Genomic DNA, 21,462 nt, shown 5'->3' with positions numbered 1-21,462 from the left:
ACCTTAAGCCAAGGTTCAGCCCAATTTCTTCACAGAAAGGGTATAAGTGGGAGAAAATGTCTCCTTTCGATTCTTCTGCTGATGCCATTCTTGGAGATTTGACTTCATCTGCATGTTCAATTTCACCAGCATGTAGTCCATCTACCTCTACTGAGAGGCACTCAGTCTTAACATGTTCAGTAGATGCGATGTTCCTATCATTTTTGAAGATGTCCGAAGATCTCGGACTTGACGCTTGCTCACATGGTAGGGTCAGTGCCTTAAATGAGGTTCTAAGAATAAAACGTTCTTGTTTACCTTTGTGGGGTTTTCTGGCAATGTCTTTGACTCTCGGTAGAATTCGGGTTGCAAATTCATTCCGCTGTTGTTCATTTTGAAATCCAAGATCAAAATTTCTCTCCAGGATGTCAGTGATGAAATGCCGTTTACCCTTGCTTACCGCTTTAGCAAAGGTACAGGCATCAAATATAACCCCATTTGTCAATAACTGTAAATCCAGTTTTTGCTTTGTTTTGGATGCAACATTAAAATTGAATCCTATTTTTTTGCTGTAATGGAATGAGTCTTTATAGCTTGGAGACATCATTACTTGCCTGATGCGCAACTGCCATATCTCATTATCCATCTTATTTTTTGCTACCTTTGAAATCTACAGTTGAGAAGTATCCAGTATCAAATCCATGGTTGTCCTTCACACTGCAGTTATCCTTGTTGTCTCCTGTCCTTCCTGTATTTAAGTCTAGGAAAGAAAAAAACATTTTAGTACTTTAACATTTCAAATAGATAGTGGCATTATAAAATACTGTCAACATAAGAGAATTGGGAGTAATGTACAGTAGGCCTATAGAGCTCAAAGAAAGTGATGCAAGTTCAAGTGGGAATAAAAAACATTCTATAGATGTTAGCTATATATATATATATGACTGTTATTCCAGTGGGGGAAACCTTTGATAGGATTTCACATTGATATCATGAACACGTTTTAGAAATGTGGTGAACAGGGCGACTGACGAACGACCGAGATTGCGATTCCTTGCCGCTACTCTTCTTCTACGCTTCTTCCCTGTGCGGCGAGCCCCCAGCGGAGCTCACAGGGAAGAGGCGTAGAAGAAGAGTAACGGCCATGTTTAAAACATGCGTATGAAAACAACTGGGAAGATCCTTGGAGATGCCGCACAAAGCTTATCAGATTGGCAGATCGGTCTGGAAATCTTGCTTGCACCAGTAAGTCAACATTCCGGAAAGATTCGATTAACACATTTTTTTTAATGGCACCCACGCAGTCCCAACGGGGCTAACCAGTGACCAGCAAAACACACATACCTAGTGAAACATGACTGAAGACTTGGCCAAGACCGAAACGTTAGGGTCCACTCGATATTTCGGCATCCATCCAAAGCTTTTCTCACTCTGCAAAACCAGGGTGTTGTGGCCCTGTTTGAAACAAAACGGTTGAGTTTTTGTGACAGTTGGGCGCGTTGTTGCATGGTAGTTCTAAATAAAAGTTACCTCAACTAACGTTACAGCAAAAACATAAAACCCGACATTCAATAAACACATAATTAACTTTGTTTGCCATGAAATACACAAAACATTTGCAAAAAACGAATAGCATTAGCAAACGTAAAGACATAACATAGATGAACCCCAAACAATGCCTGACCTTAGCATTCACTGCGCTCGCACTCCGGACGCTCCGTACACACTCGCCACCTCGCTTTGTGCAAAACAGGGCAAAATCGGCCGTGTCTACAGACACCTAATACGTGCAGAACGATTACCGGGGAGTTCTTCCCATTTGTCGATACTATGCACGATTCACCCGACCGTTTCTTACTATATAAACGACGGCTTCAAATCTCCGCACTTTTCCTACTCCTAACACTGCCGCCACAAGACCTGGGAGAAGTAACGAGACAGGAAGTGCTCCCGCTACGTCACAGGGCATCGTCAAAATAAAAGCTTCAAAGTAAAAGTACAAACATGTGATGATTTTTTTTTTTTTTTTTTTTTTTTTTTTTACAAACGTGTGATGATGACTTAGGGATTGTACATGCATTGTCTTATTTTTTTTTTGGATCATAACAGTCCCACTAAATGATGCACCCATGATATATCACTAGAAACAATTTGTCAAGTCAAAACATTGCATAAAATGAATAGGTTTTAGGAACATAAATAACAAATAATGTGTGGATATGAAAATATGTGTGAATTATATATAGGCCTATATGAACAAATATTATTTACGTAACATAAACATACATTAATTTATATGGCAATGCAAGGATGTGTGTATGGGCTAATCATTTTGAATGAAAGTATAATCGCTGCTGATAACACTGAAAATGCTGACAATGAATACATTTAAGACAGAATTAATAATTACATTGGAATTTGGTTATTACTGTCTAAACCTAAAGCGCGCTGTGGCAAAATCCTAAAACCGGAGCTCAAAAAGGCAGAAGATAATGTATACTGGATGCTTCACAATGATTTTTTTAAGGACAGGAGATCTTCATTCCAAATACAGTATGTCTAATTCCTGTGTAGTAAATACAAGGGAAAGGAATCCAAATTAATTGAGTACAACACTTTATTTCAGAAAAGAAAGCATTGAGCCACTTAAATCAAATGTCTTTTTATCTAATTCCACCATAAACAAAATTAAATCCATTTCATTCAGTCATGTCACCCAGAGCTTAAACACACAAAAAAACAGAAATTAGCTTTTGCTTTAGTGTTTAGTGGGACATGTGTTCTGTAATATTAGTGCTAGCTGTGAACCAAAACCCTTGAGTTGGAGAGGAACTTCATCACACTTGACTACTACACTTTACTCACCCTGGCAACCATTTTGCCAGGCAGGCTGTCTGAACATTTACTAGGCCACAAACCCAAATCCAAACCCCAATTCTAATTTAACAATCAGAGGTGAAATTACACAACTGAACCCAGATCAGGGTCTAGGGTTATCCTGTAGATACACACTGTAAGAGCTTGGCATACCAAGCCATATACAGTAATGCCATATTGATATCTTCTAGAATACATTTTATGATGTAAATATGCACCCTGTTTTATTGTATAACTTAGTTATCAACTCAACAGGTTCTCCTCATGAGATATCTTCATATAATTATTGCATAAGCTTTAGCTCTACATCATCCTACAATGAAAGGTGAATGCTGAGCATAAACAAAACAAAAAAAAACTTGAAAGGCAAACACAATTCTGCTTGCTTGCACATATAGTATCCTGTTGCTGCAGTAAAACGTGAGGATGTTGTATTTTTTCTTTATTCTACTTCAGCCTACAGTGTTGTGCTAGTTGGGGTGAATTCAGAAGGCTTTGAAAAGCTGGTTGGGCAAGTATCCCAGGTGGAGGAAGGAAGTTTGGGCTTCTCTCTCGAGGTTGGCCAGCTCCTGGACTGTTGGGGCCAGCACGTCCACGTGGCCCTTGTAGTTGCCACCTGGGAAAGGTCAGCAGGTTTAATGGTCAAGCACAACACAGTAGTGGTAGAGGCTAAGGAGCTTTGAAAAATGGGACAATATGTGCGTGAATGCATTTTTCATTCATTTCTCTCTCCCTTCCACATCATTCCTTTCTTTTGTTTTCCTTCCCTCCTGTCGCTCCGTCACACGTACCTCCCAACGCCCTGCGCTGGCCGTATGTGACCTTCCCATCAAAGTCATCCAGAGGTACTTTGATGTCCGGCTCACACTGGGTGATGGTGCACTTCAGATGTTCTTCAATTTCTGACAAGAGCTGGGAGAGAAAAAACGACACAAACAGAATTGAGGTAGTGTGGGATGTAGAACGTCCCAAAGAAGAGTTGATGATTTTTATGTTAGAACTGAAGAACTATGTTAGAATTGAAGGATTACATTCTCCTCTATGGGTTCAGAAAATTGTACGACCTCTTGGGCTTCTGGAAATCTTTCAAAACCCTGGCGGATAAACTCAAAGATGCACTGTGCTCAGTCTGAAAGTGAGGCTGTTTATCTTCAGTCCAGTCCCTCTGGTTAAAGGTCATCCGACTCACTACACCACCCTGCACCCTACTTCTCATAGTCTTGAGCCCATGAGTCCCCGTTTCTGCCAGTATGATAAATGACTCCGCTGCTTCGTATTTTAAAAAAAAGTACATTTAATTTACGGCCTCAGCTCGATGATGGCTGTGTGTCTGTGTCAGTGCGTTTGTTCACCTCTTTCTCGTTGTACCAGATGGTGCAGCCTCCATCCTCCTTTAGTCGGGTGTTGTAGCAGCCCCTGCCTCGGTTGGCGCACACATGGTACCACACCTGTACACACCGAGAGATACACTGTTATGTACACACCCGCTGTCAACAATTCTGCTAAATGATGTATCAATGTATTTCTATTATCCACACTACCTTCTCTTTCTCCATAGCAACCAAAGAGATGGCCAATCCCATTCTGCAAGGTTGAAGGGAATATGATTATTAAAACAGTATTCAGAATTCATGCAGATGCAGACCTACACACACACACAGATTTTAAAGTAGGCGACTGCTAACCTCTCTGCTCTGCCCACTCTGCCGATACGGTGGACATAGTTCTGCTTCTCATCTGGGAGGGTCACATTAATCACTGCGGAAATGCGTTAACGGTAGTAAGGGCCCATGACAGAGAGTGGACATACATGTGTAATATACAGCATTAATCACTCTATGACAAGATATTAGCAGAATTAAAAAGGAATTCTAATGTCTTCCTCTCACCATAAGGAACTCCGTGGATGTCGATACCTCTGGCAGCCACGTCTGTGCAGATCAACAGCCTCACTTCTTTTCTCTAAAGAACACAGAAGGGCCGTAAAATACTGCACAACTGATTGCACTTTGTAAAAGGGCATGGTTAAGTTGTTTATTTATTTATTTTTTTTACCTTGAAGCGCTCCAAGTTGTTTTTCCGCTCATTGGGCTTACGATCACCATGGAGACAGACACAGGAAAACTGATGGCCTTTCCTGTCCGGACCTGAGGTAAACAGAGCGATACAGAGGGTGGATTTTGAATTTGGTATGGCCAAAAATAAAAGAAATAAATATTGTGCAACAAAGACGATGCCACCCTCCTCTTTTTTTTTTTTAGGTTTGTGCACCTCTTTTTCAGTTTGCTTTTGACATTTCAAGTGGGATTTATTGCATCACGGAATATGAAGACGTAATAGTGTCCAGACATACAGTAAATAAATACTTGAATGTTTCAATATTTGAACATCTTGAAGTTTACTTGATTAATCTTGAATGTTTCCACTGTCGATGCTTGTGTCTAGAGACAACTGAAAACTACAATCTGAAGTTGGCACTACTAGAAGTTATATTAGTATAACAGCAGCATCCTAATGTTACCCACCTCCTCCTTGCTGTATGAAGTACTGCTCCATGTTATCACAGTCAATCTTGGTCCGACAGAAGACTATGGCCTGGTCCATCTTGTGTTCGGTGATGGCCCTCACTGCGTACTCGCCCTTCAGCACCTTGATGGCTTCTGACCACATCTCTAAAATGCACACACACATACACACTTTCTTCTCACCAAGGCCATATTTATCACGCTTAGTAGAAGGGGAATGCCAATAAAACATCAATTTAGTTTATATTATCGTGACAATAAAAGTCCTCATGCGGGCGTATCTGATAGGTGATGCTAAAAAGGCACTCCTAGAAAGACTTAATAAATGTAAGACAATAAATTAGCAGGTCATATTAGAGGGATAAAATCAAGTTGTAATATAAAAAATCTATCTGCTCTTACCTGAAGAATTGGCTCCTGGCCTGGTGTTGTCTTTGGCATGGACCTCATCAGTCTGGCACAGCAGAACATAACAATAGAAAATCAGTTTTGTCAACATATATGCAATGTAAACCAAAAGAAAGCAATAATGGACAACTAACATGCTTAGGAAAGTGTGTTGAATTATTTGGATGAATGCAAACCAATGACTGTGCAGCTTTGCTTAGAAACTGCACGCAACGCTTCACCAGTGAAGCAAAGCCCTGCTTACACACACTTTTACTGCGTATGAACCTTCCCTCTACTGAGACTCTGTCAACCACGACGCGTATCTGTGGCCCAGCATGGGGGACTCACCCGGATGTGGCCCTTGCCCAGGCGCTCCCAGAGGCGGTCCTGCTTGGGGTTGACGGGCACCACCACATGGTGGACGGTCTCGGGAACGGAGTCCTCGCCCTTGAGGTCCACCCAGGTGGGAAAGTGCATGATGCGCTCGGACAGCTTCTTCACGTCAAATGAATGCAGTGTGGCCGAGCACACGATCACCTGGGAGGAGAGGAGATGGGTTAATGCAATTCAAGTAATCACATGCATACTTTTACAGACAGTACAAACATTCAGCTGCATAACACATATATCCTCAGTAATACATGCATTGGGGCTATATGATGAGATTGACAAAGAAAATCATATTGTGATTATTTTGCTGAACATTGCAACAGCAATATGAATTTGTATATGTGGACAAATCCTTTTCCTACTTAATTATGTTTTTCAGCACTTGAAAAAGTACTGTTTGGGGGTAGAAAATGAGACGTCAACACATACTGTAAGACTTCCCCCATTTGACTACAATGAAAGATTTTATTTAATGTGCAACTTGATTTGTTGGCGACTGAGCACCAGAGAACATTGTTTAGGATTCCATCTAAACCAGCTTTCCCGCTGATTTCTTCAGCTTTAGGAATTTCAGTAGTCAGTGTTATGATATGGATTGTTTGTCAGTTAACTGTGCTGCACTAACATGCATGCCTACATCATTCTTTAATATGTTCTGATCATATCAGTGTCAGGATTTTGTCACTAATATGGTAGTCACACATGGAAGTAGTATTTATCCAAAGTGTTACCTGCAGTCTCTTGCCATCAGAGGTGACCTGGGGAATCTGGTTGTAGACCCTGTTGATGAAGTCTGTATAGCCTGCTGACAGGAGACCGTCCTGAGGGTCACACAGAACCGAAGAGGGAGTCAAAACAATACTGCAGTGAAACTATAACAGTCAGATGATGGGAGAGAAACTTAAAAGATTTACACTGCCGAATGGTTACTGGCTTGTCTTCGGGAAATGCTTTTATGTGCTTGAGGGATTAAGCCTGCTATGTAAAGCAACTATCTAGGCTATAGACAATCAGTGCTTCTACTGTAACAGGACCTAGGGGTTAATGAAATAGTTGTGCTGTACATACACACTCATCCATGACCAGGAAGCGGACTTGGGCCAGACTGAGTTTCCCAGTGGATATGAGGTCGTCCAGCCTCCCCGGTGTTCCCACCACAATGTCGACCTGAGGAACGAAGAGGCGAGCATGGCCATACGGAGAGCAGCAAACAGGAGGGAGCAACAGGACAATCATTATTTCTGTTGGTACAAATCATGTTAGCTCTGTGTTTAACACTCACTAAAACGAATTGAATGTTTGTTTGGGGACAGTAAATGATACATACCCCCTGTTCCAGAACAGCCAGCTGCTCTTTGGCAGCCACTCCACCAATAATCAGTAGATCCCTGCAGTGACAGGTTGAAAAATGTGAACCGGTGCGATAAATAAAACAATGTCTCCATCCACTGGTGACAAATTGGAATTACACATCTACTAAGGCAAATGTAGGACGCGTAAAACATCCGACGCACTTTTGAGGAAAATCACTGGAATAATTTTGATTCTGGCTCATTATCAACATCGGTTTGCACGAGAACATTAACACACATACATGCTTAGAATTTCCGTCTGCTTGTGGAAGTCACAGTGTTCCTCTATTTGTGCAAACCAATGATGGTAACCAATGATGTCCTTTAATCTGAAGATTTTCTCAAAATGAGTCATACCTGACTTTGGGATTGTCCACATATTTCTTAAATTGGTTGACATTGTTGAGGGTTTGCTCAGCTAACTCTTTGGAAGGCTCGATGATCAGGGCTTTGGGAGCATTGGATGATGTTTTCACCTGACTCACTTTGGCAGTGCCTGCACAAACACAGAGAGGGCACAGAGAGGGTCACATTATCTTAGTGGGACTGTTTACAGTTTTCTCTACAATGGTAAAAATGTAGTTTCTGCATCTGGTTTTGAGAGTGCTCTATCTGAAGGGGGTTTTATTGTGAAAGGCAAGAATACATTCTCTAATCTAGCTTTGTCATCTTTCTTTTCAATCTAATTGCTTGCTGTGTCTGTATATGAAGTACATTCCACACACCTGTCTGAGAAGATTTGACTGCGTGCCCCTCTGGCGCCTGGTCCAGGGCTACAAACCCACTTTTAGGGGGATTTTTAAAGTCCTCTCCTCCAAAGTTGAACTTCAGCTCTGCATTCTGGCAGACAAAAAGGAAAAACAGAAATTTGCATGGTGTAAAGCTTGCACCATTCTACTTTGTTTCCACATATCACCATTATCATGATGCCATTTTTGATGTGTTCTCTAGTGATACCTTGAGCACACAGGAGGCAAAGAAGGGCTGATTCTTCAGATGTTGGGGAACCTCAAAAGCCAAACCCAGGTCGTTGCCTGACAGAAAGAAACAGAGGGAAAGAGGCATGAGAAATCAGTAATAATTAAGTATCTTTGCCACCAACTCCAGATGTCCTAGATAATCATCATAATTAGAATCAGAAGTAGTGAGGTTAATTACTGCACCATTTTTGGAGAAGGAAAGATGGCCCTTGTCTAGATCCAAGTAGCATCCAATAGTGTCATGCATGGTAAACTCCTGTAGAGAGGCAAGATAAGAAATAAGAAAAACATGAGTGGAAATTATCCTCACAACTGTTTACATATTTCAATGACACTGTCATTCATTCACTGTTGTCTTACCTCTCCATAGCTGTCAAACTGCTTGTTGTGGGATTTCTTTCCAGTTCCGCCAAAACCAAAGCCGTACTTATCAGTCCCTAGAAAGAGAGGAGAGGTCTGAATTGAATGTATGGTCTGTTGAGACAGCTTGATTGATGGTTCAGAGTCAGACTTAGATTCAAGGTTGGCACCAGGCAAAAGCAGAGAGCATACCCAAGTCCAGTGCTGCCTGACTGGTGGACCAGCCCACCCGACACAGACCCTGGTCATGGCAGGACACCTCATAGTAGTACTTCCCTGGATACAGAAAGGAATAGGACAAAGAGAGGGGGGAGGAAGGAAGGGTGGAGAGGAAAAGTAGAGGAAAAATATATTATGTAAGACATGGTTAAAGTTACAGCAGTTTCCAAGACACAGACAATTGCTTGTCTATTGGAGAATTTTTTGTTTCTCTATAAAAATTAACTAAATCTCTATAGAAATGCTGATTGGTTTTGTTTTCCATCCCAACTTGGAAGCAGTATTTGTCTGCACTGCTTACCTTTGATGACACCCTTAGTAGTGCGGCAGCCATGCCACTCTTTAAACTCTCTGCTCTGGCAACACAATCCATCTGGACCGATAGCTAGGCAGGCAGAAACAAAAAAAAAGTGAGGAAAAAACTGGGCGGACGAAGAGCAAATCTCAATACAACAGATGGTTAGATTTTCCTCCGGTGTTTGGATGTAACATTACAAGGTAAAATAAAATAAGCAACTCTTCTTCCACTTACCAAAGGCTGTACTGCGGTCATAAGGATTCATCTGCCAACTGTTGAAGACTGAGACAAAACAGAGTATAAGTCAAATGGGTCCAACATGTGCAGAACCACTGCATAACAACCTTTGTAAACAGAGAGTTGAATCAATGAGCTATCAATCACAATCAAAGAGTTGTCACCAGTTGCAAAGTATGCAGAGGGCATCCTTTATATTAAGCAAAAATTGGTCAGAACAGATGGGAGTTAATGAGCATGACAGCAATTCTGATCAATTGCAACATCTCAGCATCTGTGAGGAATATCAGTTGGCTGGTTTACAACAAAAATCCTTACTGTCTAAAATTCAAGAATCTGAGGATGTTCAAAAACATTTGCAGCCACTTTGGCACTTCATTTATCAACTGCAAACATTAATTCCCAATGTTAATCTCCCATTTCTGACCATTCCTGCTTTCATGTATTTGTTTGCATAAGAAAGCACCCTATATTACTAGTTCACTGCAGAGTGGTGCAAGTTCTGCACAACATTATGAAAACATTTCAGCTGGAGTGTCAGACAGGCAGATCTCAACTGAAAAAAGACATTAATATTAAGTTGTTCTCACTGGCTCCTCCAGTCTTGACAGAAGCTCTGCCCTTCTTGCCCTCCTGCTGGTCCTTCATCGTCTCATACACAATCTGGATCAATGGGATACTGAAGGCCTAAGGACGATGGGAGGTACTTATGAATAACTATAACGCTATAGCTTTGTTTCTGATATTTGACTTGATATTTCACTGCTAATAAAAATTCAAAATGCAAACTGCAGACGTAAACTTGCATTTCATAATTGTGTGGGTATCAAGTACTTACTCCTGTTTTACCACTACCCGTTTCTGCAGCCTGGAAAAAATTCACAAAGCAGTCAGTCAGTTTTTAACAGGGTGTGGAGGAGAGAGAGAGAGAGAGAGAGAGAGAGAGAGAGAGAGAGAGAGAGAGAGAGAGAGACCTACCATGAGGACATCTCCACCACCAAGAATGAGGGGAATGGACTCTGCCTGGATGTCAGTAGGAAGCCTGAAACCCCATGATTAGAAGAAAAAGTGTCAGTGTTGCATTTGACTGTCTGCTCTCACAGTTTCGCAGTCATACAGCATCGACTGACGTTACAGCATTTCCTAACAGGTGAGTAACGCCTATTTACAGTATTTTTAACAGTATGAACAAAGGGCATGGCGTCTGCACTATTTAGAAACACAAACAATGAACACTGATGCACACGGCAAGCTGCTATGAAAGTAACCCAGCCTCGGGTTTTGTACAGTCACTTACAGCCAGTCCATCTCCTCCACTGCCTGGGCGATTTCAGGCATAACCCCCATTTCTGTTGAACAAAGGCATGTTTTAGAAATCCACTGCGCTTAAAGAGCGTTCAGCTGTCATTTGGACTTTAACCAAAACACAAATACAATGTTAAAATGGTGAAGTCATTAAATAATCCTACCAGAAAACGCTGCCATCGTTGCTGCTGCGAGTCCAACAAAACCGGATGTAACGTGTTCAGATATTTTGACACGGTGCAACGTCTTCAACGGACCGTGCGGACAGCCTCCCCATTCTGTCATCGGTTCCGGATACTAACTCTAAGTGATATAAGTGTTCACGCATTGCCCAGGTTACCAAACCTTTCCAGAAGGGCATATTATGGTGTTATTTTTTATCATAATTTGTAAAGTCAAGCCGTAAAGCACCTATTTCGAGTGGTTTTCAACCTCCGTGCACTTGTCCCAAACGCGGTAGCCGAATCTAATTTGTTCCTCACTGATCACCGTAGACACTTCTGACAGCTGTTAACGTAAACATGGCTGAAGATAGCAACATTGAAGGCGAAGATGAGAACATTTTGTACGATTTACTTATTAATACTGAATGGCCACCCGAGACGGACACTCAGGTTAGTCAGAATGCCACTTTTGCTCGTTATTGGTCTGCTGTGTAGGTCTTGAACTGGACGTTGAACTGTGAAAATGGCCTCCGAAAGTCAACCATCATCAGTTGCATGGGGGCAGCCGCGCAGAGCCACGTCGCACACATTATCACCATCACCACCAACATTTTTGTTAACTTGCTAAATCTTCACATTGTCATATGGTGTAGCTGTCATTGTGCATCATTACCTGTGGACAAGCACTTTAATAGACAGCTAATATCCACTATAAACAAACCATTGATATACCCTTACATCCAGCTAGCCTACTCTGGCTGCTAGACACTGTTACCATACATTGCTAAGTAACGAAGTAACCTCGGGAATTTGCATTTGGACTTGATGTCAGTAGTAGCATGGATAATGACAAATGACAAGCAATGGTCTGGACGAAACATTCTTTTTGTTCTAGGAAAGTGTGATTGTAATTGTGAATGTAATTTTAGTTAACCTTTCACTTTCTGACTCTTACAGTTGCGAGGCAACAAGGAGCACAGCACTTCTGTTATTGCAAAAGCAGTGACAGGTAAGAGTTATGCTTCTTCATGTGGGTTATCCATGTTCACATTTGGCATAAGTTTGCCTTGTTCATCAACATATAGACATACCAAGACCTTTCCAAATCGTTAGGCTTCACTTTTCAATTCGGTAAAAGTCCGAACCACCAAGCAGCACTTATTTAAATAAAATGTCAACTTTTATAGCAGATTTTGTGGCTTGCCATCGTCTTCTTCCACTAAAATACACTGTAGGGGGCGGTAGCGTGCAGTATGAATCAGTTTTAAAAGTTGGCATTTCATTTAAATAAGTGCCGCCTGTTGGAACGAATACATGCTGAATTGAAAAGTGGACCAACACTTAAGTAAAGTTGTTAAAGACCTATTCCATCATTAAGAAGCAAAGCAACATTAATGGTAAGCATTAGGACTACATTAGCAGCTGCCAGGATCATTGATTAACAGTCAGTGGTTCTGGGGGGCGCAGTAGTGTCAGTATACTTAGACGACCCTGCCTGGTTAAAGGGACCAGAGGACTTGAGTTCAAGTCCTGTGTGGGTAAACATCCACCCTGCTGAAGTGTCCTTGAGCAAGTCACTGAGTCCCTATACCAGCTCCATGTGCTGTTCTCCTGATGAACCTGACCTCTGACCTCTCTGGAGGGGAGAATGTGACAAGATAATTCCCCTACAGGAATCAATAAAGTGTTATATTATCATTACATTATCATATAATTGTTTTTATGAGGCTTACTCACTGTGATCAATTTCTTCCAGGGCCATTCCGCTTAATCTTACACTATTTGTGGTACAGGTAAGTTCATCATTATTATAACTGGAGAGGCTGAGAGGGCAGGCAGTCTCTCCTAATGTACAGATGATATGCCAGTATGTGATGAAAAGCCATGAGAAGCTGTGCTTTACAGTGATTTTTAGAATAGCTAAGACACATGTGCCAAGGTGTATGTCCTGTCATATTATGCTCTATGAATATTGGTACTAATCTGATTTGTATTTTGTGTTTATTGCATGTTTTGTATTGTATTGTTTTCTTTTTGTAGCTCTTTTTGTGGCTCATGAAAATTTCCAATAAAAATACCAAGCATAAAACAATAGCTAAGAGGTGTTGTTGGGCACAAAACATACATTTGACTAAGACCCCCTTAACTGTTTAAAAATCCCTGTAAAGCATGGCCTCTGTGTCTCATGGCTTTTATAAAATGGCAGTAAAACACACTATTGTACTGAAAAATGCAAGTATTCAAAACATGTAATTTTTAATCAATGATAATTAAATAATAAGAAATATTGTTCATAACGGTAGATAACCAAAGTGGTTGCATAGCAACACCTAAGCACCGGTATGCATGGTAATTTTAGATTAGTGTATTTATATTTAAATTAACTTGTTATGACTGCAACTGACAGCATTTCACCCTAATCAAAGGGAAAGTCTATAAGTGACTGTTTACAGCAGATGTGAATAGTATAACACATTGAAAGAAGCCTTTAGTAGGCTTAGTTCATCCTCACTTCATGAAATCCACTGCAGGAAAGTCTCACTTTCCACATGATCCAGTATTCAAGATATGTAAATTTCTGAATAATGCCATTTTTAAGCCGAATGATTCCAAAGATACTGACCTCAGTCACCCACTTGCTGCACATCTGAAGGGACATGTAGAACAGATGGCTGGCTGTGGCCCGCAGTGGATGCAATAATGCTCTAGGGCCAAGGCCTACTTATCCCCTCAGCAGGCGGTTAGCTAGCACCATCAATAACCTACTTAAATATTTAAGAACTCCTCTAGCGATGCTTGTCTCACAACTCTCCCTCTCCCTGTGTGGATGAGATAGCCCACTGCTGCTGTACTGTATCTCATACTGTTGGTGCACTGTGTGGAGGGTAAGGAGTTTTATTTGATATAACCAAATACAGTAGGCAGCCCACCCTCCACACTCGGCGCTATTTGATTTAGCCAATAAGAAAGTAGGAATGATGAGAAGTGAGAACAATATTGAAAAGGGAAGAACAGAAGGTCCTGGCACAATTTTTGTTCTCTGCCAACAGGAGTATAATATAATACAGTATATTTGTTTCCAGCAGTGGGCATCTTGGCCGCTACACCATCTCTGGAATCATGTATACCCTGAAATTAGTTACATAAGAATCACTAAGGATCATTTTCAGTTAGATTTTTTTTTGTTCAAAGTTAAAATGGCAGTGGAGTATTGGAAAGAACCCTAGAAATATATAAAGCCACAGCTACTATGAGCACATTACCATGTAGTATGAATATCCTTAGATCATTCTTAAACATTGTGTAAAATTACAAATGTCCCAGCATGAAATTTACTGGAGAATGATGGTCAAATCACTACAAATTAAACTAAAAATGAAAACAAAACATCTTTGACAAAATACAAAGTAATCTGAAACTATCCAGTCATGTCTAAAAAGCGATACTGTAACTAATCTGAAATTGAAATTGAAATTGAAAACAAATCAGAATAATAATTAATGCAAATCACAGAACTCTTACAGCTCTGTCTGGCAGTCATTGGTCTCGGTTGTTAATGTGTTCATTGTCTGATTGTGTTTTGTGTTTGATTTTGTGAACCGCAGCCCCTCCAGCTCCTCTCTGCCCCCTAGTCTTGTCCGCCTGGCAAACAAGCAGATCAACTGGCAGCTGGTGCTAGCAAGGTACGATACACACACACACACACACACACACACACACACACACACACACACACACACACACACACACACGCGCTGTGATCAATGCCTGAATGTCGGCTACTTTGTTGCTGACAGGTTCTAAGCCTTCCCCTTCCCTGGTTCCCTTTCCCTTAGCGAATCCCCTCAACCAATCATTTAATTGTACTCATTACTACAAACAAACCAAGCAGAAAGGCAGTTTTTAATTGGCTATCGATTCAACCATGTAAGACAGTGTTAAGCACGGCCAGTTGATGCTGCGGATTGTCCATTAGTTTGACGTGCTTGATCCTTCCATTTAGGCTCTATCTGCCTTTAAATCTTTCTCCCTCATTTCATTCCCTCCGAAATTATCTTTGACCTCTTTAATGCTCCCAATCGTTATTGTTCCTTCTCTCCTTAAACCCATCCAACCTGGGCTCTCACTCCATTCTTTATCTCTCTATCCCTCTCTCCTCTCTTTCACCCCCCCTACACACACGCACTCACACACTTTTTTTTTCTTCGTTGTCACCACCATATGTCTTTTCTTCCTCAATTGTCCTGCATGGTCTTCATTTCATCTCCTCCCTTCATTTTTTATTGTTCATATTTTGTTTCCCACTTTTTCACCATCGCCCCTCTCTCCTTCTGCACTCCCTCCTTCTCTCTCATTCATTTCCTTCTCTCTTTCATTCCTGCTCTCTCTTTCTCTCCACAGTAATGGCAAATTGTTGGCAGTGGTTCAGGACCAGTGTGTGGAGATTAGGTAATTATTGAACTCTATCCCACTGTTTGATGCACTCTGTGTGTGTGTGTGTGTGTGTGTGTGTGTGTGTGTGTGATAGAGAGAGAGAGAGACTGTTAATTAATGGGGTGATTTATCACATCTCCATTAAAAAGAGCTGCAGTCTCAGCTTGTATCTGGAGAATGAGGATGGAGGGAGGATGTGTTTGTGGGCTTGGATAAGGTGGGCATAACTGAAAGTATGTGTGTGTGTGTGTGTGTGTGTGTGTGTGTGTATGCATGCGTGTGTGTCTGTCCACATGCAATCAGTGCAAATGTTTGTGGACTCACATCAGACCTGAGTAAAATAACTTTTTTTTAATGTTTGGACTGATGGGTGGGGTTTTACACACAGATACAATACAATGCAATACAATGTAATATAATCAGTGACAGAAAGACAATCACAGGAAAATATTTGAAAGTCAATTTGTACACTTTGTACACTTTCTGTTGTACTTATCTGGTTGTCCAAGCAGGTTAAAATGAATGCGAATGAGTTATTTGAAAATGCAGTTTGACCCAGGTTTGGTTCATGCATTCCGAAACAGCAGATTAAGGTATTAATTTGTGTGTGTGTGTGTGTGTGTGTGTGTGTGTCCGTGGTCGTGTCCGAGCACATGCATGAGCATGTGTGTACTCACTCAGTCATATTTTGCAAACAGCATTTTTAGTTGTTGCAATTATTTTCAAACCCTTATCCAATTTTCCCCTTACACAGAAAAATAGTATCCAGTCAGCAATTTGCTCTAATGACAAAATGTAAGAATGTAATGAATTAAATGGAGCAAAATTGAAATCAAAATCAATAGCAACGCACCTGGTGTATAGATGCCGCAGACTTTCTGCTCCCCAGAGACTCTGTGAAGCTTCAGCCCACTTCATTCGGAAGACTGTTGATGTATTTTGCATCCACCGACAGATGCTACAGTTCTGTACTGACATGTATACTGCAAAAACACATCTAAGGTTGTGTAACGGTAATTCTTTGTCATGAACAATATGCAAAGCCTTATGATATTTTAATTCACAGAGCCTATATTAAAGTATTACCACCACCTGCTGTGAATACGCTACTGTGAATATGCTATTGATTTTTACCATATTAACACCATGCTGTGTATGACCGAGCTGGTTCTTTGAAAGCTCAGTACATTGAGGACTCTGTCGTGGTCAACCTGTCCTAATTGAGAGCAATACAATATTGTGGATTTCTCTTGTTTCCTTCATTCACAGTACTGCTGTTTAATCACTGAGTGTTTTACTGCCCTGCTTGATGTCAGTGGTTAGTGTGAGTGGGTGTAAAGTCAGCTCACGGCCTTATCTACTGAGCTGTGGAGTCTCTGAAACACTGCCTGTACTCTCAAGGCCCAGGCTGCTTGATCCATTGAGCTAATTTAGTTGACAGGCTATCAGTGGCTGTTATAACCTACATCATAATATGTCAAATAGGCCTGGGTGCATGTGTGTGTGTGTGAGAAAGATTGAGAGTGTGTGTGTGAGAGAGAGAGAGAGCGTGTTTGTGTGGTTGCACCCTTGGGTGTGTATTTTATGTCCTTGTTGATCACTGTAATGCCACATTTTCTGCTTTCTTGCTCTTACTCCCTCACTCTCCCTCTCTCACGCTGTGTGTGTGTGTGTGTGTGTGTGTGTTTCCTCCCCAGGTCTGCGAGAGATGACTTTGGCTCAGTCATTGGGAAGTGCCAGGGTAAGACCCACTCACATAGTTCACTGTAAATGACAGCTGAATAACCATAGCTCAACTCAATGAACACCGCTTGCTTTATGCAGTTTACTGTAGTAGAGTATAGTGTAGTGTGTGTGCGTGTGTGCGTATGTGTGCTTGCATCCCTTTGTTTGTGTGGTATGTCTGTCTTACTTTAAGTTGATCTCAGAGAGTTTTGTATGTGTGTGTGTGTGCGCGCGTGCATGCTGTGATTTTAAGTGACTCCAAAAAAGTGGCGTGTGACAGTATTACCCCCTGTTTATTATCTCAATATAGACGTAATATAAAGAGTGTTGAGGACTTGCCTTTGAAGAGCCCTCATTTGACTGTTTCTGCACATCTTAAATCCATAGACTGTTTGCATCATCTCTGATAGTGTTTATTAATCTGTAGTCTCAATTTATAGTTGTGTGTGTGTGAGTGTGTCCGTGCACACTTGCCTGTGTTTGTGTGCGTCTGCTTTGATTTTGTCTCTCAGAGTAATATCGACTATAGTGGTTAATTGGAATGTGTGAGAGAGTCTGCGAACAGCAGCATAGATAATCACCCTCATCCCCTACACTGCCAGCCATTAAACACAGCGTCTCACTGCCTGATAAAAATAAATCGCCCTGATCGTTTGATAAGCTATGGAAATGGCCTGCTGTTGCTTTTAATTGCTCTATCTAACCCAGCCAAGGCCTAAACTTTCTGCAAGTTCAGATGGAGCGCACACATACGGAATTGAGTTGATTAACGCTCATACAGGTGTTTGAAAAATACTCTTTCACATGTGGTTTCTTCTTGATGGAAGCGGCTGTACTGGATGACTTAAAAAAAATTTACTTTTTTTTGCCCGCACACGTGCACCGCACCAAAGACACCACAAAAGCAAACTAAGTTGCTAACTAAGTGTTCAATAGCAAGCGCAGAGTGAATACTCCTGTGGGTTTTGTCAATTATCTCTATCTCCACCTCTTGCCCTCCTCCTTCTCTCTTTCTTTCTTTCTCTTTTATCTATTTTTCTCACTCTCTCTTTCTGCTTCCCGCCCCTCTCTTCATGCCCGCTCTCTCTCCTTATATTCGTTCCGCTCCGGCCAGTCTTCATTGTGGCCCGTTGTTTCTAATGGTTCATAGTGTGGATAACGGTAGCCCCTGGGCCCGTGTAAACCCCGGCCTCCCTCCTCTTTTTCATTCCATTTCATCTCTCCTTTTCATTTTACTTTTACTTCATTTCATTTCACGGAGATTTGTCCTAATGGATTTTGCTGTGATCCTGCCTTTAATGGCATTTGCTTTTAATGGAGGAGCGTGCGGGCATGCGTATGTGCTTGTGCTTTGTGTGTGTGTGTGTGTCTGTGTGTGTGAATGTGTGTGGCGTGCACCCACACTTGTGTATCTCTCTCTCTCTCTCTCTCTCTCTCTCCCAACTCTCTCCATCTCTGCTCCTGTTGCTGCGTTGTCGTCTCCCACCCCCGTACATAATTCATAAGTGTTGAGTTCTGATAAATGCATCTGCTAGGCTTTAGATAGAAGGCTTCTATTGGGTCTTCGGGTGTAATTCTCCCCCACTCCCGCCCCCGCCAGCAGCTGGATAAAAAAAAAAAAAAAAGCCAGGACAGTAGCATCCAATTTTCCAGCCCCCCAAAAAAGCCATCTATGTGGAAATGGAGCCCTCTCAGCCGCAAAACAACATATACAATTCATTATGGGAGAGAGGGAGAGGGAAAGAGGCTAGGAAGGGAGGAAGTTGGAGAGTAAGACTGAAAGAGAAATGGAAGGACTGAGCAAACGAGAGCCATTGGAAGTGTGAGGCAAAACAAGAAGAGAAGATCAGGGAACAGAAGAGGTGCTCAGTATCTTCGGCTCCCTTAATGGTTCCATGTTCTTGTCTGCCCCTCCTCCGCCGAGAGTCTCAAAGGTGTGCTAAATTGCCTACTTCCTGAGGTGCTTTCTGATAGTTAGGCCTTAAAATTTGGGGAGCTATTATTTCTCTCAGTGGGTGTCTGATTCGTTCTCTCTCTCTCTCTCTCTCTCTCTCTCTGTCTCTCTTTCCCTCATTCTCTCTGTCTCGCCTCCCACTTCTTTTCTATGTTCTTCATTTAAAATTCTAGTCAGACAATATCCGACGCCTCCATTTGTTTGCAGTATTGCCCACCAGGGGTTGCAACGGCATTTCTCAGCCAAGAAATTCAATACAATAAACGCCAATAGCACTGTTATGTGATATCAACAAAAACATAACTTCCCTTTCCTAACTTTATTGCTTAGCGCACACAGCACCCGTGGTGGCGTATTATGTTTTTTGTCATTTGCCAAATGCAGAAATTCAAGTCTATGCTGGAAATTGTTTCAAGTAAAATATGTCCACGAAAACCTCATGCAGAAGTTACATTTTAGATTTTTTGTAATTTTCTTTTCAGCTCTGTTTGCACGTTTATATTAAAAGCAAATACTTTTTCATTTTTATGCTATACATTTAACTCCCATGCTTAGAGTCAGCTGAGCACCTCAGATCTTAACGTCTCATATGATGATCAGGAATTCAAAACAGAGGTGGGATCAGGGGCCGGCCGCACCGCCCCAGCTCTTCTCTCAGAGGGAAATATGACAGCGAATCCTTGAGAAAGTGCCAGCAGGCAGAGACATGCTTTATCACAGCGATATGGTTACACTCACAGCACTGCTGAGCCAGCAGATGGCTAAAACAGTAGCCCACACTTCAATAAAAGTAGAATTTATGATCTCCGATCTCCTTCTCTTTCTTTCTCTCTCTTTCTCTAGCTCTCTCTCACTCGCTCACCCCACCTTTCTCCCTCTCTTACCGTGTGTGTGTGTGTGTGTGTGGGTATGAATGTGTATGTGTGTGTGCGTTTGAGAGACAATTATTGAGATGTATTACTCTGGCTATCATCCATAGATGAATTGGATAGGTCCTTAGACAGACTGTGTTGATGTATGGCATTAGCTTTATCCTTCTTCTCCCATCCTTATTCATCATAGGCACACCAGAGAACACTAGGGATTATTCACAGAGACTTTTCTCATCTGGTTTAATAAGGAATCTCTGGCTCCCTGCATTTCTCTCTCTCTCTCTCCCTCTCACTCTCTCTGCCTCATTCCCTGTGTGTGTGTGTGCTGTTTGTGTGAGCCTTCATGCCTCTGTGTTTTCTATTACACACATTGTTATTGCCCGTTGCAGTGCCAAAGGACCCCAGCCCCCAGTGGCGCAGGGTGGCATGGAGCCATGACTGCACCCTGCTGGCCTACGCCGACAGCACTGGCACCGTCCGCCTCTTTGACCTGATGGGCAGCGAACTCTTTGTCATCCCACCGGTAACCATGCCAACGCTTACACCACAGACACACACACACACAGACACACTCCGCAGTCCTTCTCCTTCCAGCTAGTTTTGTGTCTGACTTTCTGACTTCTTTTTTTTTTTGTCCTTTGTACAAATCGATATGAATACTAATTCATTTGGCGTAACGTATTATAGCAGTCATTTGGCTTCTCCAGGTTTCAGTGTCTGTATTTTCTCCATATTTCCATATATTCTCAGCGAGAATATATGGAAATATAGTGTTATGATATTTTACAACTAACTTGAATTCATTGATATTGATATTGATTGATATTCACTGATATAAAACATCGAGACTATAGATATATAAACTTCGCCCCTGTTGTTTCCTTGATTTATAATTGAAAAGTACACTTCGGGCCATGACCCTCTGCCATCATTTGATTTTTATTTAAGTGAGTAAAAGCCTGATTTTATGTTCTGAAAATGCAGAGAAAGAACTTCTCAGTTACTTATCCAGAGAAAAAGATATTACACTGCAGTAGATTTAGCCTGTATTCATAACTTTACTGTGACGGGGTAATGGGCAAAAACACATTATGCTACAGCAGATTTGACTTGTGTTCATAACTTTACGATGGTGGGGTAATGGGTAAAAGGATATTAGGAACTGCAGTGGATTTGGCCTGTATTTGTAACTTTACACTGATAGAGTAATGAGTATTCCGACCTCCATAATCTGGGCTCCAGAGAGGGGGTTGGGCCTTGCTCCGCTGCCTAAGCTTAGACACATTTACTGGGCACTTTGAGCTGTCGCCCTTGGAGAGAACCTATCCTTGTCAGACACCCGCCTTGCTCCGTTCATCTGTCACTTCTGCTATCTCATTCATTGTCTATTGCTTTTGTTTC

General features: G+C 41.7%; 2 protein-coding genes across 2 annotated transcripts in view; one reads left to right on the top strand and one right to left on the bottom strand.

The window, feature by feature from the left end:
* Positions 1-2,592: 2,592 nt before the first annotated feature.
* ddx1 (DEAD (Asp-Glu-Ala-Asp) box helicase 1) lies at positions 2,593-11,117 on the bottom strand. Its single transcript, XM_071919006.2, has 26 exons — positions 11,077-11,117; positions 10,905-10,956; positions 10,586-10,649; positions 10,446-10,475; positions 10,198-10,294; positions 9,605-9,652; positions 9,374-9,457; positions 9,046-9,129; positions 8,854-8,930; positions 8,677-8,749; positions 8,471-8,547; positions 8,239-8,353; positions 7,871-8,009; positions 7,489-7,549; positions 7,230-7,328; positions 6,893-6,982; positions 6,120-6,308; positions 5,784-5,835; positions 5,382-5,528; positions 4,912-5,003; positions 4,746-4,818; positions 4,542-4,614; positions 4,398-4,440; positions 4,209-4,304; positions 3,648-3,768; positions 2,593-3,472 (listed from the first exon to the last, which is right to left on the bottom strand). Exons 1-26 carry the CDS (start codon positions 11,090-11,092, stop codon positions 3,342-3,344), a joined length of 2,223 nt encoding a protein of 740 aa, XP_071775107.1. The 5' UTR covers positions 11,093-11,117; the 3' UTR covers positions 2,593-3,341.
* Positions 11,118-11,407: 290 nt separating this feature from the next.
* nbas (NBAS subunit of NRZ tethering complex) overlaps positions 11,408-21,462 on the top strand; it is a 140,243-nt gene continuing 130,188 nt past the window's right edge. The window contains exons 1-7 of the mRNA XM_078289855.1: positions 11,408-11,526; positions 12,034-12,085; positions 12,833-12,869; positions 14,682-14,759; positions 15,478-15,525; positions 17,208-17,251; positions 20,451-20,584. Coding sequence (XP_078145981.1) covers positions 11,434-11,526; positions 12,034-12,085; positions 12,833-12,869; positions 14,682-14,759; positions 15,478-15,525; positions 17,208-17,251; positions 20,451-20,584 — 486 coding nt within the window. The 5' untranslated portion in view covers positions 11,408-11,433. The remainder of the gene's footprint in view (positions 11,527-12,033; positions 12,086-12,832; positions 12,870-14,681; positions 14,760-15,477; positions 15,526-17,207; positions 17,252-20,450; positions 20,585-21,462) is intronic.

Source organism: Centroberyx gerrardi, chromosome 18, assembly GCF_048128805.1.
Source record: "Centroberyx gerrardi isolate f3 chromosome 18, fCenGer3.hap1.cur.20231027, whole genome shotgun sequence".
Classification (NCBI taxonomy): Eukaryota; Metazoa; Chordata; class Actinopteri; order Beryciformes; family Berycidae; genus Centroberyx; species Centroberyx gerrardi.
This window is presented reverse-complemented; position numbering and strand designations above follow the sequence as displayed.